The sequence below is a fragment of the Ascaphus truei genome, unplaced genomic scaffold (genome assembly GCF_040206685.1).
Source record: "Ascaphus truei isolate aAscTru1 unplaced genomic scaffold, aAscTru1.hap1 HAP1_SCAFFOLD_1600, whole genome shotgun sequence".
NCBI lineage: Eukaryota > Metazoa > Chordata > Amphibia > Anura > Ascaphidae > Ascaphus > Ascaphus truei.
The window spans coordinates 42,141-63,488 of record NW_027454491.1 but is presented as its reverse complement, the minus strand read 5'-3'; the positions used below and the strand labels follow the sequence as shown (position 1 = coordinate 63,488).

The 21,348-nt window shown below is 59.1% G+C and overlaps 1 protein-coding gene across 1 annotated transcript in view; it reads right to left on the bottom strand.

Annotated features, from left to right (window-relative positions):
- LOC142476431 (beta-enolase-like) overlaps positions 1 to 21,348 on the bottom strand; it is a 53,242-nt gene that overhangs the window by 12,465 nt on the left and 19,429 nt on the right. The window contains exons 5-7 of the mRNA XM_075581804.1: positions 20,142 to 20,343; positions 19,955 to 20,063; positions 15,475 to 15,533 (exon numbers count right to left, since the gene is read on the bottom strand). Coding sequence (XP_075437919.1) covers positions 15,475 to 15,533; positions 19,955 to 20,063; positions 20,142 to 20,343 — 370 coding nt within the window. The remainder of the gene's footprint in view (positions 1 to 15,474; positions 15,534 to 19,954; positions 20,064 to 20,141; positions 20,344 to 21,348) is intronic.

Below are 21,348 nucleotides of genomic sequence, written 5' to 3'. Positions count from 1 at the left end.
TGTGCTGTGTATACATGGTGTAGTAGTGTGTGTGAGGGGGAGGCTGGCACTGCCCGCGCTGTACCTGTGCTGTGTATACATGGTGTAGTAGTGTGTGTGAGGGGGAGGCTGGCACTGCCCGCGCTGTACCTGTGCTGTGTATACATGGTGTAGTAGTGTGTGTGAGGGGGAGGCTGGCACTGCCCGCGCTGTACCTGTGGTGTGTATGCATGGTGTAGTAGTGTGCGTGAGGGGGAGGCTGGCACTGCCCGCGCTGTACCTGTGCTGTTTATACATGGTGTAGTAGTGTGTGTGAGGGGGAGGCTGGCACTGCCGCTGCCCGCGCTGTACCTGTGCTGTGTATACATGGTGTAGTAATGTGCGTGAGGGGGAGGCTGGCACTGCCCGCGCTGTACCTGTGCTGTGTATACATGGTGTAGTAGTGTGTGTGAGGGGGAGGCTGGCACTGCCGCTGCCCGCGCTGTACCTGTGCTGTGTATACATGGTGTAGTAGTGTGTGTGAGGGGGAGGCTGGCACTGCCCGCGCTGTACCTGTGCTGTGTATACATGGTGTAGTAGTGTGTGTGAGGGGGAGGGTGGCACTGCCCGTGCTGTACCTGTGCTGTGTATACATGGTGTAGTAGTGTGTGTGAGGGGGAGGCTGCCGCTGCCCGCACTGTACCTGTGCTGTGTATACATGGTGTAGTAGTGTGTGTGAGGGGGAGGCTGGCACTGCCCGCGCTGTACCTGTGCTGTGTATACATGGTGTAGTAGTGTGTGTGAGGGGGAGGCTGGCACTGCCCGCGCTGTACCTGTGCTGTGTATACATGGTGTAGTAGTGTGTGTGAGGGGGAGGCTGGCACTGCCCGCGCTGTACCTGTGCTGTGTATACATGGTGTAGTAGTGTGTGTGAGGGGGAGGCTGGCACTGCCCGCGCTGTACCTGTGCTGTGTATACATGGTGTAGTAGTGTGTGTGAGGGGGAGGCTGGCACTGCCCGCGCTGTACCTGTGGTGTGTATGCATGGTGTAGTAGTGTGCGTGAGGGGGAGGCTGGCACTGCCCGCGCTGTACCTGTGCTGTGTATACATGGTGTAGTAGTGTGTGTGAGGGGGAGGCTGCCGCTGCCCGCGCTGTACCTGTGCTGTGTATACATGGTGTAGTAGTGTGCGTGAGGGGGAGGCTGGCACTGCCCGCGCTGTACCTGTGCTGTGTATACATGGTGTAGTAGTGTGTGTGAGGGGGAGGCTGGCACTGCCCGCGCTGTACCTGTGCTGTGTATACATGGTGTAGTAGTGTGTCTGAGGGGGAGGCTGGCACTGCCACTCCCCGCGCTGTACCTGTGCTGTGTATACATGGTGTAGTAGTGTGTGTGAGGGAGAGGCTGGCACTGGCGCTGCCCGCGCTGTACCTGTGCTGTGTATACATGGTGTAGTAGTGTGTGTGAGGGGGAGGCTGGCACTGCCCGCGCTGTACCTGTGCTGTGTATACATGGTGTAGTAGTGTGTGTGAGGGGGAGGCTGGCACTGCCCGCGCTGTACCTGTGCTGTGTGTACATGGTGTAGTATTGTGTGTGAGGGGGAGACTGGCACTGCCCGCGCTGTACCTGTGCTGTGTATACATGGTGTAGTAGTGTGTGTGAGGGGGAGGCTGGCACTGCCCGCGCTGTACCTGTGCTGTGTGTACATGGTGTAGTAGTGTGTGTGAGGGGGAGGCTGGTACTGCCGCTGCCCGCGCTGTACCTGTGCTGTGTATACATGGTGTAGTAGTGTGTGTGAGGGGGAGGCTGGCACTGCCCGCGCTGTACCTGTGCTGTGTATACATGGTGTAGTAGTGTGTGTGAGGGGGAGGCTGGCACTGCCCGCGCTGTACCTGTGCTGTGTATACATGGTGTAGTAGTGTGTGTGAGGGGGAGGCTGGCACTGCCCGCGCTGTACCTGTGCTGTGTATACATGGTGTAGTAGTGTGTGTGAGGGGGAGGCTGGCACTGCCGCTGCCCGCGCTGTACCTGTGCTGTGTATACATGGTGTAGTAGTGTGTGTGAGGGGGAGGCTGGCACTGCCCGCACTGTACCTGTGCTGTGTATACATGGTGTAGTAGTTTGTGTGAGGGGGAGGCTGGCACTGCCCGCGCTGTACCTGTGCTGTGTATACATGGTGTAGTAGTGTGTGTGAGGGGGAGGCTGGCACTGCCCGCGCTGTACCTGTGCTGTGTATACATGGTGTAGTAGTGTAGGGGGAGGCTGGCACTGCCACTGCCCGCGCTGTACCTGTGCTGTGTATACATGGTGTAGCGGTGTGAGGGGGAGGCTGGCACTGCCGCTGCCCGCGCTGTACCTGTACTGTGTATACATGGTATAGCAGTGTGAGGGGGAGGCTGGCACTGCCGCTGCCCGCTCTGTGCCTGTGCTGTGTATACATGGTGTAGTAGTGTGTGTGAGGGGGAGGCTGGCACTGCCCGCGCTGTACCTGTGCTGTGTATACATGGTTTAGTAGTGTGTGTGAGGGGGAGACTGGCACTGCCCGCGCTGTACCTGTGCTGTGTATACATGGTGTAGTAGTGTGTGTGAGGGGGAGGCTGGCACTGCCGCTGCCCGCGCTGTACCTGTGCTGTGTATACATGGTGTAGTAGTGTGTGTGAGGGGGAGGCTGGCACTGCCGCTGCCCGCGCTGTACCTGTGCTGTGTATACATGGTGTAGTAGTGTGTGTGAGGGGGAGGCTGGCACTGCCCGCGCTGTACCTGTGCTGTGTATACATGGTGTAGTAGTGTGTGTGAGGGGGAGGCTGGCACTGCCGCTGCCCGCGCTGTACCTGTGCTGTGTATTCAAGGTGTAGCAGTGTGAGGGGGAGGCTGGCACTGCCCGCGCTGTGTATACATGGTGTAGAAGTGTGAGGGGGAGGCTGGCACTGCCCGCGCTGTGTATACATGGTGTAGCGGTGTGAGGGGGAGGCTGGCACTGCCCGCGCTGTGTATACATGGTGTAGAGGTGTGAGGGGGAGGCTGGCACTGCCCGCGCTGTGTATACATGGTGTAGCGGTGTGAGGGGGAGGCTGGCACTGCCCGCGCTGTGTATACATGGTGTAGTAGTGTGAGGGGGAGGCTGGCACTGCCCGCGCTGTGTATACATGGTGTAGCAGGGGGAGGCTGGCACTGCCCGCGCTGTGTATACATGGTGTAGTAGTGTGAGGGGGAGGCTGGCACTGCCCGCGCTGTGTATACATGGTGTAGCAGTGTGAGGGGGAGGCTGGCACTGCCCGCGCTGTGTATACATGGTGTAGCGGTGTGAGGGGGAGGCTGGCACTGCCCGCGCTGTGTATACATGGTGTAGTGGTGTGAGGGGGAGGCTGGCACTGCCCGCGCTGTGTATTCATGGTGTAGAGGTGTGAGGGGGAGGCTGGCACTGCCCGCGCTGTGTATACATGGTGTAGCGGTGTGAGGGGGAGGCTGGCACTGCCCGCGCTGTGTATACATGGTGTAGGGGTGTGAGGGGGAGGCTGGCACTGCCCGCGCTGTGTATACATGGTGTAGCAGTGTGAGGGGGAGGCTGGCACTGCCCGCGCTGTGTATACATGGTGTAGCGGTGTGAGGGGGAGGCTGAAACTGCCCGCGCTGTGTATACATGGTGTAGCGGTGTGAGGGGGAGGCTGGCACTGCCCGCGCTGTGTATACATGGTGTAGCGGTGTGAGGGGGAGGCTGGCACTGCCTGCGCTGTGTAGCGGTGTGAGGGGGAGGCTGGCACTGCCCGCGCTGTGTATACATGGTGTAGCGGTGTGAGGGGGAGGCTGGCACTGCCCGCGCTGTGTATACATGGTGTAGCGGTGTGAAGGGGAGGCTGGCACTGCCCGCGCTGTGTATACATGGTGTAGCGGTGTGAGGGGGAGGCTGGCACTGCTCGCGCTGTGTATACATGGTGTAGCGGTGTGAGGGGGAGGCTGGCACTGCCCGCGCTGTGTATACATGGTGTAGCGGTGTGAGGGGGAGGCTGGCACTGCCTGCGCTGTGTATACATGGTGTAGCAGTGTGAGGGGGAGGCTGGCACTGCCTGCGCTGTGTATACATGGTGTAGGAGTGTGAGGGGGAGGCTGGCACTGCCTGCGCTGTGTATACATGGTGTAGCAGTGTGAGGGGGAGGCTGGCACTGCCTGCGCTGTGTATACATGGTGTAGGAGTGTGAGGGGGAGGCTGGCACTGCCCGCGCTGTGTATACATGGTGTAGTAGTGTGAGGGGGAGGCTGGCACTGCCCGCGCTGTGTATACATGGTGTAGCAGTGTGAGGGGGAGGCTGGCACTGCCCGCGCTGTGTATACATGGTGTAGGAGTGTGAGGGGGAGGCTGGCACTGCCCGCGCTGTGTATACATGGTGTAGTAGTGTGAGGGGGAGGCTGGCACTGCCTGCGCTGTGTATACATGGTGTAGCAGTGTGAGGGGGAGGCTGGCACTGCCTGCGCTGTGTATACATGGTGTAGCAGTGTGAGGGGGAGGCTGGCACTGCCTGCGCTGTGTATACATGGTGTAGTAGTGTGAGGGGGAGGCTGGCACTGCCTGCGCTGTGTATACATGGTGTAGTAGTGTGAGGGGGAGGCTGGCACTGCCTGCGCTGTGTATACATGGTGTAGTAGTGTGAGGGGGAGGCTGGCACTGCCTGCGCTGTGTATACATGGTGTAGCAGTGTGAGGGGGAGGTTGGCACTGCCTGCGCTGTGTATACATGGTGTAGCAGTGTGAGGGGGAGGTTGGCACTGCCTGCCCTGTGTATACATGGTGTAGTAGTGTGAGGGGGAGGCTGGCACTGCCTGCGCTGTGTATACATGGTGTAGCAGTGTGAGGGGGAGGCTGGCACTGCCCGCGCTGTGTATACATGGTGTAGCAGTGTGAGGGGGAGGCTGGCACTGCCTGCGCTGTGTATACATGGTGTAGCAGTGTGAGGGGGAGGCTGGCACTGCCCGCGCTGTGTATACATGGTGTAGCAGTGTGAGGGGGAGGCTGGCACTGCCCGCGCTGTGTATACATGGTGTAGTAGTGTGAGGGGGAGGCTGGCACTGCCTGCGCTGTGTATACATGGTGTAGCAGTGTGAGGGGGAGGCTGGCACTGCCCGCGCTGTGTATACATGGTGTAGGAGTGTGAGGGGGAGGCTGGCACTGCCCGCGCTGTGTATACATGGTGTAGGAGTGTGAGGGGGAGGCTGGCACTGCCCGCGCTGTGTATACATGGTGTAGCAGTGTGAGGGGGAGGCTGGCTCTGCCTGCGCTGTGTATACATGGTGTAGCAGTGTGAGGGGGAGGCTGGCACTGCCCGCGCTGTGTATACATGGTGTAGTAGTGTGAGGGGGAGGCTGGCACTGCCCGCGCTGTGTATACATGGTGTAGAAGTGTGAGGGGGAGGCTGGCACTGCCCGCGCTGTGTATACATGGTGTAGCAGTGTGAGGGGGAGGCTGGCACTGCCCGCGCTGTGTATACATGGTGTAGCAGTGTGAGGGGGAGGCTGGCTCTGCCTGCGCTGTGTATACATGGTGTAGCAGTGTGAGGGGGAGGCTGGCACTGCCCGCGCTGTGTATACATGGTGTAGTGGTGTGAGGGGGAGGCTGGCACTGCCTGCGCTGTGTATACATGGTGTAGCGGTGTGAGGGGGAGGCTGGCACTGCCTGCGCTGTGTATACATGGTGTAGCAGTGTGAGGGGGAGGCTGGCACTGCCCGCGCTGTGTATACATGGTGTAGCAGTGTGAGGGGGAGGCTGGCACTGCCCGCGCTGTGTATACATGGTGTAGAAGTGTGAGGGGGAGGCTGGCACTGCCCGCGCTGTGTATACATGGTGTAGCAGTGTGAGGGGGAGGCTGGCACTGCCCGCGCTGTGTATACATGGTGTAGCAGTGTGAGGGGGAGGCTGGCTCTGCCTGCGCTGTGTATACATGGTGTAGCAGTGTGAGGGGGAGGCTGGCACTGCCCGCGCTGTGTATACATGGTGTAGCAGTGTGAGGGGGAGGCTGGCACTGCCCGCGCTGTGTATACATGGTGTAGTAGTGTGAGGGGGAGGCTGGCACTGCCTGCGCTGTGTATACATGGTGTAGCAGTGTGAGGGGGAGGCTGGCACTGCCCGCGCTGTGTATACATGGTGTAGAAGTGTGAGGGGGAGGCTGGCACTGCCCGCGCTGTGTATACATGGTGTAGAAGTGTGAGGGGGAGGCTGGCACTGCCCGCGCTGTGTATACATGGTGTAGCAGTGTGAGGGGGAGGCTGGCACTGCCCGCGCTGTGTATACATGGTGTAGCAGTGTGAGGGGGAGGCTGGCTCTGCCTGCGCTGTGTATACATGGTGTAGCAGTGTGAGGGGGAGGCTGGCACTGCCCGCGCTGTGTATACATGGTGTAGCAGTGTGAGGGGGAGGCTGGCACTGCCCGCGCTGTGTATACATGGTGTAGTAGTGTGAGGGGGAGGCTAGCACTGCCCGCGCTGTGTATACATGGTGTAGCAGTGTGAGGGGGAGGCTGGCACTGCCTGCGCTGTGTATACATGGTGTAGCAGTGTGAGGGGGAGGCTGGCACTGCCCGCGCTGTGTATACATGGTGTAGCAGTGTGAGGGGGAGGCTGGCACTGCCCGCGCTGTGTATACATGGTGTAGCAGTGTGGGGGGGAGGCTGGCACTGCCCGCGCTGTGTATACATGGTGTAGCAGTGTGAGGGGCATTGGCACTGCCCGCGCTGTGTATACATGGTGTAGCAGTGTGAGGGGGAGGCTGGCACTGCCCGCGCTGTGTATACATGGTGTAGCAGTGTGGGGGGGAGGCTGGCACTGCCCGCGCTGTGTATACATGGTGTAGCAGTGTGAGGGGGAGGCTGGCACTGCCCGCGCTGTGTATACATGGTGTAGCAGTGTGAGGGGGAGGCTGGCACTGCCTGCGCTGTGTATACATGGTGTAGCAGTGTGAGGGGGAGGCTGGCACTGCCCGCGCTGTGTATACATGGTGTAGCAGTGTGGGGGGGAGGCTGGCACTGCCCGCGCTGTGTATACATGGTGTAGCAGTGTGAGGGGGAGGCTGGCACTGCCCGCGCTGTGTATACATGGTGTAGCAGTGTGAGGGGCATTGGCACTGCCCGCGCTGTGTATACATGGTGTAGTAGTGTGAGGGGGAGGCTGGCACTGCCCGCGCTGTGTATACATGGTGTAGAAGTGTGAGGGGGAGGCTGGCACTGCCCGCGCTGTGTATACATGGTGTAGCAGTGTGAGGGGGAGGCTGGCACTGCCCGCGCTGTGTATACATGGTGTAGCGGTGTGAGGGGGAGGCTGGCACTGCCCGCGCTGTGTATACATGGTGTAGTAGTGTGAGGGGGAGGCTGACACTAACCGCGCTGTGTATACATGGTGTAGCAGTGTGAGGGGGAGGCTGGCACTGCCCGCGCAGTGTATACATGGTGTAGCAGTGTGAGGGGGAGGCTGGCACTGCCTGCGCTGTGTATACATGGTGTAGCAGTGTTAGGGGGAGGCTGGCACTGCCCGCGCTGTGTATACATGGTGTAGCAGTGTGAGGGGGAGGCTGGCACTGCCCGCGCTGTGTATACAGGGTGTAGCAGTGTGAGGGGGAGGCTGGCACTGCCCGCGCTGTGTATACATGGTGTAGCGGTGTGAGGGGGAGGCTGGCACTGCCTGCGCTGTGTATACATGGTGTAGTAGTGTGAGGGGGAGGCTGGCACTGCCTGCGCTGTGTATACATGGTGTAGCAGTGTGAGGGGGAGGCTGGCACTGCCCGCGCTGTGTATACATGGTGTAGAAGTGTGAGGGGGAGGCTGGCACTGCCCGCGCTGTGTATACATGGTGTAGCAGTGTGAGGGGGAGGCTGGCACTGCCCGCGCTGTGTATACATGGTGTAGCAGTGTGAGGGGGAGGCTGGCTCTGCCTGCGCTGTGTATACATGGTGTAGCAGTGTGAGGGGGAGGCTGGCACTGCCCGCGCTGTGTATACATGGTGTAGCAGTGTGAGGGGGAGGCTGGCACTGCCCGCGCTGTGTATACATGGTGTAGTAGTGTGAGGGGGAGGCTAGCACTGCCCGCGCTGTGTATACATGGTGTAGCAGTGTGAGGGGGAGGCTGGCACTGCCTGCGCTGTGTATACATGGTGTAGCAGTGTGAGGGGGAGGCTGGCACTGCCCGCGCTGTGTATACATGGTGTAGCAGTGTGAGGGGGAGGCTGGCACTGCCCGCGCTGTGTATACATGGTGTAGCAGTGTGGGGGGGAGGCTGGCACTGCCCGCGCTGTGTATACATGGTGTAGCAGTGTGAGGGGCATTGGCACTGCCCGCGCTGTGTATACATGGTGTAGCAGTGTGAGGGGGAGGCTGGCACTGCCCGCGCTGTGTATACATGGTGTAGCAGTGTGGGGGGGAGGCTGGCACTGCCCGCGCTGTGTATACATGGTGTAGCAGTGTGAGGGGGAGGCTGGCACTGCCCGCGCTGTGTATACATGGTGTAGCAGTGTGAGGGGGAGGCTGGCACTGCCTGCGCTGTGTATACATGGTGTAGCAGTGTGAGGGGGAGGCTGGCACTGCCCGCGCTGTGTATACATGGTGTAGCAGTGTGGGGGGGAGGCTGGCACTGCCCGCGCTGTGTATACATGGTGTACCAGTGTGAGGGGGAGGCTGGCACTGCCCGCGCTGTGTATACATGGTGTAGCAGTGTGAGGGGCATTGGCACTGCCCGCGCTGTGTATACATGGTGTAGCAGTGTGAGGGGGAGGCTGGCACTGCCCGCGCTGTGTATACATGGTGTAGAAGTGTGAGGGGGAGGCTGGCACTGCCCGCGCTGTGTATACATGGTGTAGCTGTGTATACATGGTGTAGCAGTGTGAGGGGGAGGCTGGCACTGCCCGCGCTGTGTATACATGGTGTAGCGGGGGGAGGCTGGCACTGCCCGCGCTGTGTATACATGGTGTAGTAGTGTGAGGGGGAGGCTGACACTGCCCGCGCTGTGTATACATGGTGTAGCAGTGTGAGGGGGAGGCTGGCACTGCCCGCGCAGTGTATACATGGTGTATCAGTGTGAGGGGGAGGCTGGCACTGCCTGCGCTGTGTATACATGGTGTAGCAGGGGGAGGCTGGCACTGCCCGCGCTGTGTATACATGGTGTAGCAGTGTTAGGGGGAGGCTGGCACTGCCCGCGCTGTGTATACATGGTGTAGCAGTGTGAGGGGGAGGCTGGCACTGCCCGCGCTGTGTATACAGGGTGTAGCAGTGTGAGGGGGAGGCTGGCACTGCCCGCGCTGTGTATACATGGTGTAGTAGTGTGAGGGGGAGGCTGGCACTGCCTGCGCTGTGTATACATGGTGTAGCAGTGTGAGGGGGAGGCTGGCACTGCCCGCGCTGTGTATACATGGTGTAGTAGTGTGAGGGGGAGGCTGGCACTGCCCGCGCTGTGTATACATGGTGTAGCAGTGTGAGGGGGAGGCTGGCACTGCCCGCGCTGTGTATACATGGTGTAGCAGTGTGAGGGGGAGGCTGGCACTGCCCGCGCTGTGTATACATGGTGTAGCAGTGTGGGGGGGAGGCTGGCACTGCCCGTGCTGTGTATACATGGTGTAGCAGTGTGAGGGGGAGGCTGGCACTGCCCGCGCTGTGTATACATGGTGTAGCAGTGTGAGGGGGAGGCTGGCACTGCCTGCGCTGTGTATACATGGTGTAGCAGTGTGAGGGGGAGGCTGGCACTGCCCGCGCTGTGTATACATGGTGTAGCAGTGTGGGGGGGAGGCTGGCACTGCCCGCGCTGTGTATACATGGTGTAGCAGTGTGAGGGGGAGGCTGGCACTGCCCGCGCTGTGTATACATGGTGTAGCAGTGTGAGGGGCATTGGCACTGCCCGCGCTGTGTATACATGGTGTAGCAGTGTGAGGGGGAGGCTGGCACTGCCCGCGCTGTGTATACATGGTGTAGAAGTGTGAGGGGGAGGCTGGCACTGCCCGCGCTGTGTATACATGGTGTAGCAGTGTGAGGGGGAGGCTGGCACTGCCCGCGCTGTGTATACATGGTGTAGCGGTGTGAGGGGGAGGCTGGCACTGCCCGCGCTGTGTATACATGGTGTAGTAGTGTGAGGGGGAGGCTGACACTGCCCGCGCTGTGTATACATGGTGTAGCAGTGTGAGGGGGAGGCTGGCACTGCCCGCGCAGTGTATACATGGTGTAGCAGTGTGAGGGGGAGGCTGGCACTGCCTGCGCTGTGTATACATGGTGTAGCAGGGGGAGGCTGGCACTGCCCGCGCTGTGTATACATGGTGTAGCAGTGTTAGGGGGAGGCTGGCACTGCCCGCGCTGTGTATACATGGTGTAGCAGTGTGAGGGGGAGGCTGGCACTGCCCGCGCTGTGTATACAGGGTGTAGCAGTGTGAGGGGGAGGCTGGCACTGCCCGCGCTGTGTATACATGGTGTAGTAGTGTGAGGGGGAGGCTGGCACTGCCTGCGCTGTGTATACATGGTGTAGCAGTGTGAGGGGGAGGCTGGCACTGCCCGCGCTGTGTATACATGGTGTAGCAGTGTGAGGGGGAGGCTGGCACTGCCCGCGCTGTGTATACATGGTGTAGCAGTGTGAGGGGGAGGCTGGCACTGCCCGCGCTGTGTATACATGGTGTAGCAGTGTGAGGGGGAGGCTGGCACTGCCCGCGCTGTGTATGCATGGTGTAGCAGTGTGAGGGGGAGGCTGGCACTGCCCGCGCTGTGTATGCATGGTGTAGCAGTGTGAGGGGGAGGCTGGCACTGCCCGCGCTGTGTATACATGGTGTAGCAGTGTGAGGGGGAGGCTGGCACTGCCCGCGCTGTGTATACATGGTGTAGCAGTGTGAGGGGGAGGCTGGCACTGCCCGCGCTGTGTATACATGGTGTAGCAGTGTGAGGGGGAGGCTGGCACTGCCCGCGCTGTGTATACATGGTGTAGCAGTGTGAGGGGGAGGCTGGCACTGCCCGCGCTGTGTATACATGGTGTAGCAGTGTGAGGGGGAGGCTGGCACTGCCCGCGCTGTGTATACATGGTGTAGCAGTGTGAGGGGGAGGCTGGCACTGCCCGCGCTGTGTATACATGGTGTAGCAGTGTGAGGGGGAGGCTGGCACTGCCCGCGCTGTGTATACATGGTGTAGTAGTGTGAGGGGGAGGCTGGCACTGCCTGCGCTGTGTATACATGGTGTAGCAGTGTGAGGGGGAGGCTGGCACTGCCTGCGCTGTGTATACATGGTGTAGCAGTGTGAGGGGGAGGCTGGCACTGCCCGCGCTGTGTATACATGGTGTAGAAGTGTGAGGGGGAGGCTGGCACTGCCCGCGCTGTGTATACATGGTGTAGCAGTGTGAGGGGGAGGCTGGCACTGCCCGCGCTGTGTATACATGGTGTAGCAGTGTGAGGGGGAGGCTGGCTCTGCCTGCGCTGTGTATACATGGTGTAGCAGTGTGAGGGGGAGGCTGGCACTGCCCGCGCTGTGTATACATGGTGTAGCAGTGTGAGGGGGAGGCTGGCACTGCCCGCGCTGTGTATACATGGTGTAGCAGTGTGAGGGGGAGGCTGGCACTGCCCGCGCTGTGTATACATGGTGTAGCAGTGTGAGGGGGAGGCTGGCTCTGCCTGCGCTGTGTATACATGGTGTAGCAGTGTGAGGGGGAGGCTGGCACTGCCCGCGCTGTGTATACATGGTGTAGCAGTGTGAGGGGGAGGCTGGCACTGCCCGCGCTGTGTATACATGGTGTAGTAGTGTGAGGGGGAGGCTAGCACTGCCCGCGCTGTGTATACATGGTGTAGCAGTGTGAGGGGGAGGCTGGCACTGCCTGCGCTGTGTATACATGGTGTAGCAGTGTGAGGGGGAGGCTGGCACTGCCCGCGCTGTGTATACATGGTGTAGCAGTGTGAGGGGGAGGCTGGCACTGCCCGCGCTGTGTATACATGGTGTAGCAGTGTGGGGGGGAGGCTGGCACTGCCCGCGCTGTGTATACATGGTGTAGCAGTGTGAGGGGCATTGGCACTGCCCGCGCTGTGTATACATGGTGTAGCAGTGTGAGGGGGAGGCTGGCACTGCCCGCGCTGTGTATACATGGTGTAGCAGTGTGGGGGGGAGGCTGGCACTGCCCGCGCTGTGTATACATGGTGTAGTAGTGTGAGGGGGAGGCTGGCACTGCCCGCGCTGTGTATACATGGTGTAGCAGTGTGAGGGGGAGGCTGGCACTGCCTGCGCTGTGTATACATGGTGTAGCAGTGTGAGGGGGAGGCTGGCACTGCCCGCGCTGTGTATACATGGTGTAGCAGTGTGGGGGGGAGGCTGGCACTGCCCGCGCTGTGTATACATGGTGTACCAGTGTGAGGGGGAGGCTGGCACTGCCCGCGCTGTGTATACATGGTGTAGCAGTGTGAGGGGCATTGGCACTGCCCGCGCTGTGTATACATGGTGTAGCAGTGTGAGGGGGAGGCTGGCACTGCCCGCGCTGTGTATACATGGTGTAGAAGTGTGAGGGGGAGGCTGGCACTGCCCGCGCTGTGTATACATGGTGTAGCTGTGTATACATGGTGTAGCAGTGTGAGGGGGAGGCTGGCACTGCCCGCGCTGTGTATACATGGTGTAGCGGGGGGAGGCTGGCACTGCCCGCGCTGTGTATACATGGTGTAGTAGTGTGAGGGGGAGGCTGACACTGCCCGCGCTGTGTATACATGGTGTAGCAGTGTGAGGGGGAGGCTGGCACTGCCCGCGCAGTGTATACATGGTGTATCAGTGTGAGGGGGAGGCTGGCACTGCCTGCGCTGTGTATACATGGTGTAGCAGGGGGAGGCTGGCACTGCCCGCGCTGTGTATACATGGTGTAGCAGTGTTAGGGGGAGGCTGGCACTGCCCGCGCTGTGTATACATGGTGTAGCAGTGTGAGGGGGAGGCTGGCACTGCCCGCGCTGTGTATACAGGGTGTAGCAGTGTGAGGGGGAGGCTGGCACTGCCCGCGCTGTGTATACATGGTGTAGTAGTGTGAGGGGGAGGCTGGCACTGCCTGCGCTGTGTATACATGGTGTAGCAGTGTGAGGGGGAGGCTGGCACTGCCCGCGCTGTGTATACATGGTGTAGTAGTGTGAGGGGGAGGCTGGCACTGCCCGCGCTGTGTATACATGGTGTAGCAGTGTGAGGGGGAGGCTGGCACTGCCCGCGCTGTGTATACATGGTGTAGCAGTGTGAGGGGGAGGCTGGCACTGCCCGCGCTGTGTATACATGGTGTAGCAGTGTGGGGGGGAGGCTGGCACTGCCCGTGCTGTGTATACATGGTGTAGCAGTGTGAGGGGGAGGCTGGCACTGCCCGCGCTGTGTATACATGGTGTAGCAGTGTGAGGGGGAGGCTGGCACTGCCTGCGCTGTGTATACATGGTGTAGCAGTGTGAGGGGGAGGCTGGCACTGCCCGCGCTGTGTATACATGGTGTAGCAGTGTGGGGGGGAGGCTGGCACTGCCCGCGCTGTGTATACATGGTGTAGCAGTGTGAGGGGGAGGCTGGCACTGCCCGCGCTGTGTATACATGGTGTAGCAGTGTGAGGGGCATTGGCACTGCCCGCGCTGTGTATACATGGTGTAGCAGTGTGAGGGGGAGGCTGGCACTGCCCGCGCTGTGTATACATGGTGTAGAAGTGTGAGGGGGAGGCTGGCACTGCCCGCGCTGTGTATACATGGTGTAGCAGTGTGAGGGGGAGGCTGGCACTGCCCGCGCTGTGTATACATGGTGTAGCGGTGTGAGGGGGAGGCTGGCACTGCCCGCGCTGTGTATACATGGTGTAGTAGTGTGAGGGGGAGGCTGACACTGCCCGCGCTGTGTATACATGGTGTAGCAGTGTGAGGGGGAGGCTGGCACTGCCCGCGCAGTGTATACATGGTGTAGCAGTGTGAGGGGGAGGCTGGCACTGCCTGCGCTGTGTATACATGGTGTAGCAGGGGGAGGCTGGCACTGCCCGCGCTGTGTATACATGGTGTAGCAGTGTTAGGGGGAGGCTGGCACTGCCCGCGCTGTGTATACATGGTGTAGCAGTGTGAGGGGGAGGCTGGCACTGCCCGCGCTGTGTATACAGGGTGTAGCAGTGTGAGGGGGAGGCTGGCACTGCCCGCGCTGTGTATACATGGTGTAGTAGTGTGAGGGGGAGGCTGGCACTGCCTGCGCTGTGTATACATGGTGTAGCAGTGTGAGGGGGAGGCTGGCACTGCCCGCGCTGTGTATACATGGTGTAGCAGTGTGAGGGGGAGGCTGGCACTGCCCGCGCTGTGTATACATGGTGTAGCAGTGTGAGGGGGAGGCTGGCACTGCCCGCGCTGTGTATACATGGTGTAGCAGTGTGAGGGGGAGGCTGGCACTGCCCGCGCTGTGTATGCATGGTGTAGCAGTGTGAGGGGGAGGCTGGCACTGCCCGCGCTGTGTATGCATGGTGTAGCAGTGTGAGGGGGAGGCTGGCACTGCCCGCGCTGTGTATACATGGTGTAGCAGTGTGAGGGGGAGGCTGGCACTGCCCGCGCTGTGTATACATGGTGTAGCAGTGTGAGGGGGAGGCTGGCACTGCCCGCGCTGTGTATACATGGTGTAGCAGTGTGAGGGGGAGGCTGGCACTGCCCGCGCTGTGTATACATGGTGTAGCAGTGTGAGGGGGAGGCTGGCACTGCCCGCGCTGTGTATACATGGTGTAGCAGTGTGAGGGGGAGGCTGGCACTGCCCGCGCTGTGTATACATGGTGTAGCAGTGTGAGGGGGAGGCTGGCACTGCCCGCGCTGTGTATACATGGTGTAGTAGTGTGAGGGGGAGGCTGGCACTGCCCGCGCTGTGTATACATGGTGTAGTAGTGTGAGGGGGAGGCTGGCACTGCCCGCGCTGTGTATACATGGTGTAGCAGTGTGAGGGGGAGGCTGGCACTGCCCGCGCTGTGTATACATGGTGTAGTAGTGTGAGGCAAGGCTGGCACTGCCCGCGCTGTGTATGCATGGTGTAGTAGTGTGAGGGGGAGGCTGGCACTGCCCGCGCTGTGTATACATGGTGTAGTAGTGTGAGGGGGAGGCTGGCACTGCCCGCGCTGTGTATACATGGTGTAGCAGTGTGAGGGGGTGGCTGGCACTGCCCGCGCTGTGTATACATGGTGTAGTAGTGTGAGGGGGAGGCTGGCACTGCCCGCGCTGTGTATGCATGGTGTAGCAGTGTGAGGGGGAGGCTGGCACTGCCCGCGCTGTGTATGCATGGTGTAGCAGTGTGAGGGGGAGGCTGGCACTGCCCGCGCTGTGTATACATGGTGTAGCAGTGTGAGGGGGAGGCTGGCACTGCCCGCGCTGTGTATACATGGTGTAGCAGTGTGAGGGGGAGGCTGGCACTGCCCGCGCTGTGTATACATGGTGTAGCAGTGTGAGGGGGAGGCTGGCACTGCCCGCGCTGTGTATACATGGTGTAGCAGTGTGAGGGGGAGGCTGGCACTGCCCGCGCTGTGTATACATGGTGTAGTAGTGTGAGGGGGAGGCTGGCACTGCCGCTGCCCGCTCTCTTACCTCATGAGCTGGTTGTATTTGGAAAGTCGTTCTGACCTGCAGGGGGCGCCTGTCTTGATCTGAGGAGTGGGAGAGAATGTCACGGCAGCTTTAAATATGGCTGCCAAAGGCGGGGCCCTCAATCTGTTCTCTCTAAAACACACACACAGCTATCTCTCACATATCACACACACACGGCTATTACCTGCTCTGTACACGGCTATCCCTCGCTGATAACACACACACACGGCTATCCCTCGCTGATAACACACACACACACGGCTATCCCTCGCTGATAACACACACACGCGGCTATCCCTCGCTGATAACACACACACACACGGCTATCCCTCGCTGATAACACACACACACACGGCTATCCCTCGCTGATAACACACACACACGGCTATCCCTCGCTGATAACACACACACGGCTATCCCTCGCTGATAACACACACACGGATATCCCTCGCTGATAACACACACACACACGGCTATCCCTCGCTGATAACACACACACACACGGCTATCCCTCGCTGATAACACACACACGGCTATCCCTCGCTGATAACACACACACACGGCTATCCCTCGCTGATAACACACACACACACGGATATCCCTCGCTGATAACACACACACGGCTATCCCTCGCTGATAACACACACACACGGCTATCCCTCGCTGATAACACACACACACGGCTATCTCCCGCTGATAACACACACACACACGGCTATCCCTCGCTGATAACACACACACACACGGCTATCCCTCGCTGATAACACACACACACACGGATATCCCTCGCTGATAACACACACACACGGCTATCCCTCGCTGATAACACACACACACGGCTATCCCTCGCTGATAACACACACACGGCTATCCCTCGCTGATAACACACACACACACGGCTATCCCTCGCTGATAACACACACACACACACACACGGATATCCCTCGCTGATAACACACACACACGGCTATCCCTCGCTGATAACACACACACACGGCTATCCCTCGCTGATAACACACACACACGGCTATCCCTCGCTGATAACACACACACACGGCTATCCCTCGCTGATAACACACACACACGGATATCCCTCGCTGATAACACACACGGCTATCCCTCGCTGATAACACACACACACACGGCTATCCCTCGCTGATAACACACACACACGGCTATCCCTCGCTGATAACACACACACACGGCTATCCCTCGCTGATAACACACACACGGCTATCCCTCGCTGATAACACACACACACGGCTATCCCTCGCTGATAACACACACACACGGCTATCCCTCGCTGATAACACACACACACGGCTATCCCTCGCTGATAACACACACACACGGATATCCCTCGCTGATAACACACACGGCTATCCCTCGCTGATAACACACACACACGGCTATCCCTCGCTGATAACACACACACACGGCTATCCCTCGCTGATAACACACACACGGCTATCCCTCGCTGATAACACACACACACGGATATCCCTCGCTGATAACACACACACACGGCTATCCCTCGCTGATAACACACACACACGGCTATCCCTCGCTGATAACACACACACACGGCTATCCCTCGCTGATAACACACACACACGGATATCCCTCGCTGATAACACACACACGGATATCCCTCGCTGATAACACACACACACGGCTATCCCTCGCTGATAACACACACACACGGCTATCCCTCGCTGATAACACACACACACGGCTATCCCTCGCTGATAACACACACACACGGCTATCCCTCGCTGATAACACACACACACACGGATATCCCTCGCTGATAACACACACACGGCTATCCCTCGCTGATAACACACACACACGGCTATCCCTCGCTGATAACACACACACACGGCTATCCCTCGCTGATAACACACACACACACGGATATCCCTCGCTGATAACACACACGGCTATCCCTCGCTGATAACACACACACACGGCTATCCCTCGCTGATAAAACACACACACGGCTATCCCTCGCTGATAACACACACACGGCTATCCCTCGCTGATAACACACACACACGGCTATCCCTCGCTGATAACACACACACACGGATATCCCTCGCTGATAACACACACGGCTATCCCTCGCTGATAACACACACACACGGCTATCCCTCGCTGATAAAACACACACACGGCTATCCCTCGCTGATAACACACACACGGCTATCCCTCGCTGATAACACACACACACGGATATCCCTCGCTGATAACACACACACACGGCTATCCCTCGCTGATAACACACACACACGGCTATCCCTCGCTGATAACACACACACACACGGATATCCCTCGCTGATAACACACACACGGATATCCCTCGCTGATAACACACACACACGGCTATCCCTCGCTGATAACACACACACGGCTATCCCTCGCTGATAACACACACACACGGCTATCCCTCGCTGATAACACACACACGGATATCCCTCGCTGATAACACACACACACGGCTATCCCTCGCTGATAACACACACACGGATATCCCTCGCTGATAACACACACACACGGCTATCCCTCGCTGATAACACACACACACACGGCTATCCCTCGCTGATAACACACACACGGCTATCCCTCGCTGATAACACACACACGGCTATCCCTCGCTGATAACACACACACGGCTATCCCTCGCTGATAACACACACGGCTATCCCTCGCTGATAACACACACGGCTATCCCTCGCTGATAACACACACACACGGCTATCCCTCGCTGATAACACACACACACGGCTATCCCTCGCTGATAACACACACGCACGGATATCCCTCGCTGATAACACACACACACGGCTATCCCTCGCTGATAACACACACACGGCTATCCCTCGCTGATAACACACACACACACGGCTATCCCTCGCTGATAACACACACACACGGCTATCCCTCGCTGATAACACACACACACGGCTATCTCCCACATATAACACACGGCTATCTCCCACATATAACACACACGGCTATCCCTCGCTGGTAACACACACGGCTATCTCCCGCTGATAACACACACGGCTATCCCTCGCTGATAACACACACACACGGCTATCCCTCGCTGATAACACACACACACACGGATATCCCTCGCTGATAACACACACGGCTATCCCTCGCTGATAACACACACACACGGCTATCCCTCGCTGATAAAACACACACACGGCTATCCCTCGCTGATAACACACACACGGCTATCCCTCGCTGATAACACACACACACGGCTATCCCTCGCTGATAACACACACACACGGATATCCCTCGCTGATAACACACACGGCTATCCCTCGCTGATAACACACACACACGGCTATCCCTCGCTGATAAAACACACACACGGCTATCCCTCGCTGATAACACACACACGGCTATCCCTCGCTGATAACACACACACACGGATATCCCTCGCTGATAACACACACACACGGCTATCCCTCGCTGATAACACACACACACGGCTATCCCTCGCTGATAACACACACACACACGGATATCCCTCGCTGATAACACACACACGGATATCCCTCGCTGATAACACACACACACGGCTATCCCTCGCTGATAACACACACACGGCTATCCCTCGCTGATAACACACACACACGGCTATCCCTCGCTGATAACACACACACGGATATCCCTCGCTGATAACACACACACACGGCTATCCCTCGCTGATAACACACACACGGATATCCCTCGCTGATAACACACACACACGGCTATCCCTCGCTGATAACACACACACACACGGCTATCCCTCGCTGATAACACACACACGGCTATCCCTCGCTGATAACACACACACGGCTATCCCTCGCTGATAACACACACACGGCTATCCCTCGCTGATAACACACACGGCTATCCCTCGCTGATAACACACACGGCTATCCCTCGCTGATAACACACACACACGGCTATCCCTCGCTGATAACACACACACACGGCTATCCCTCGCTGATAACACACACGCACGGATATCCCTCGCTGATAACACACACACACGGCTATCCCTCGCTGATAACACACACACGGCTATCCCTCGCTGATAACACACACACACACGGCTATCCCTCGCTGATAACACACACACACGGCTATCCCTCGCTGATAACACACACACACGGCTATCTCCCACATATAACACACGGCTATCTCCCACATATAACACACACGGCTATCCCTCGCTGGTAACACACACGGCTATCTCCCGCTGATAACACACACGGCTATCTCCCACATATAACACGCGGCTATCCCTCGCTGATAACACACACACACGCGGCTATCCCTCGCTGATAACACACACGGCTGTCTCTCACATGTAACACACGCGGCTATCCCTCGCTGATAACACACACGGCTATCTCTCACATGTAACACACACGGCTATCTCTCACATGTAACACACACGGCTATCTCTCACCTGCCCGGTACACAGTCCCACCACCAGGTCGGCTATGAAAGTATCTTCAGTCTCCCCGGAGCGGTGACTGACCATCACCCCCCAACCGTTGGACTGCGCCAGCTTACACCTGCAGGGAGATACTCCGTGTCACTATACGGGGTGGGGGTGGGGGAGTAGGGCCGGATGTAGGGGGCGCGGGACGTACGCCTGGATTGACTCGGTGACAGATCCGATCTGGTTGACTTTCAGGAGAAGACAGTTGCAGGCTTTCTGCTCCACGGCCTTCTGGATCCGCTTGGGGTTCGTCACCGTCAGATCGTCTCCCACCACCTGGATCCCGACCTCACTCACAAACTTCTTCCATGTGTCCCAGTCATCCTGGTCAAAGGGGTCTTCAATGGAGACAACTGGGGAGAGAGGACACTGTGTCACCCTGCGGGGGGAGGGACAGGCTCATAGCTCCCTTCTGTCTGTGTCACTGTGTCACCCTGCGGGGGGAGGGACAGGCTCATAGCTCCCTTCTGTCTGTGTCACTGTGTCACCCTGCGGGGTGAGGGACAGACTCATAGCTCCCTTCTGTCTGTGTCACTGTGTCACCTGGCGGGGGAGGGACAGGCTCATAGCTCCCTTCTGTCTGTGTCACCGTGTCACCCTGCGGGGGGAGGGACAGTCTCCTAGCTCCCTTCTGTCTGTGTCACTGTGTCACCCTGCGGGGGGAGGGACAGTCTCATAGCTCCCTTCTGTCTGTGTCACCCTGCGGGGGGAGGGACAGACTCATAGCTCCCTTCTGTCTGTGTCACTGTGTCACCCTGCGGGGGGAGGGACAGTCTCATAGCTCCCTTCTGTCTGTGTCACTGTGTCACCTGGCGGGGGAGGGACAGGCTCATAGCTCCCTTCTGTCTGTGTCACCGTGTCACCCTGCGGGGGGAGGGACAGTCTCATTGCTCCCTTCTGTCTGTGTCACTGTGTCACCCTGCGGGGGGAGGGACAGACTCACAGCTCCCTTCTGTCTGTGTCACTGTGTCACCCTGCGGGGGGAGGGACAGACTCATAGCTCCCTTCTGTCTGTGTCACTGTGTCACCCCGCGGGGGGAGGGACAGACTCATAGCTCCCTTCAGTCTGTGTCACTGTGTCACCCTGCGGGGGAGGGACAGACTCATAGCTCCCTTCTGTCTGTGTCACTGTGTCACCCTGCGGGGGGAGGGACAGGCTCATAGCTCCCTTCTGTCTGTGTCACTGTGTCACCCTGCGGGGGGAGGGACAGACTCATAGCTCCCTTCTGTCTGTGTCACCGTCACCCGGCGGGGGAGGGACAGGCTCATAGCTCCCTTCTGTCTGTGTCACCCTGCGGGGGGAGGGACAGGCTCATAGCTCCCTTCTGTCTGTGTCACTGTGTCACCCTGCGGGGGGA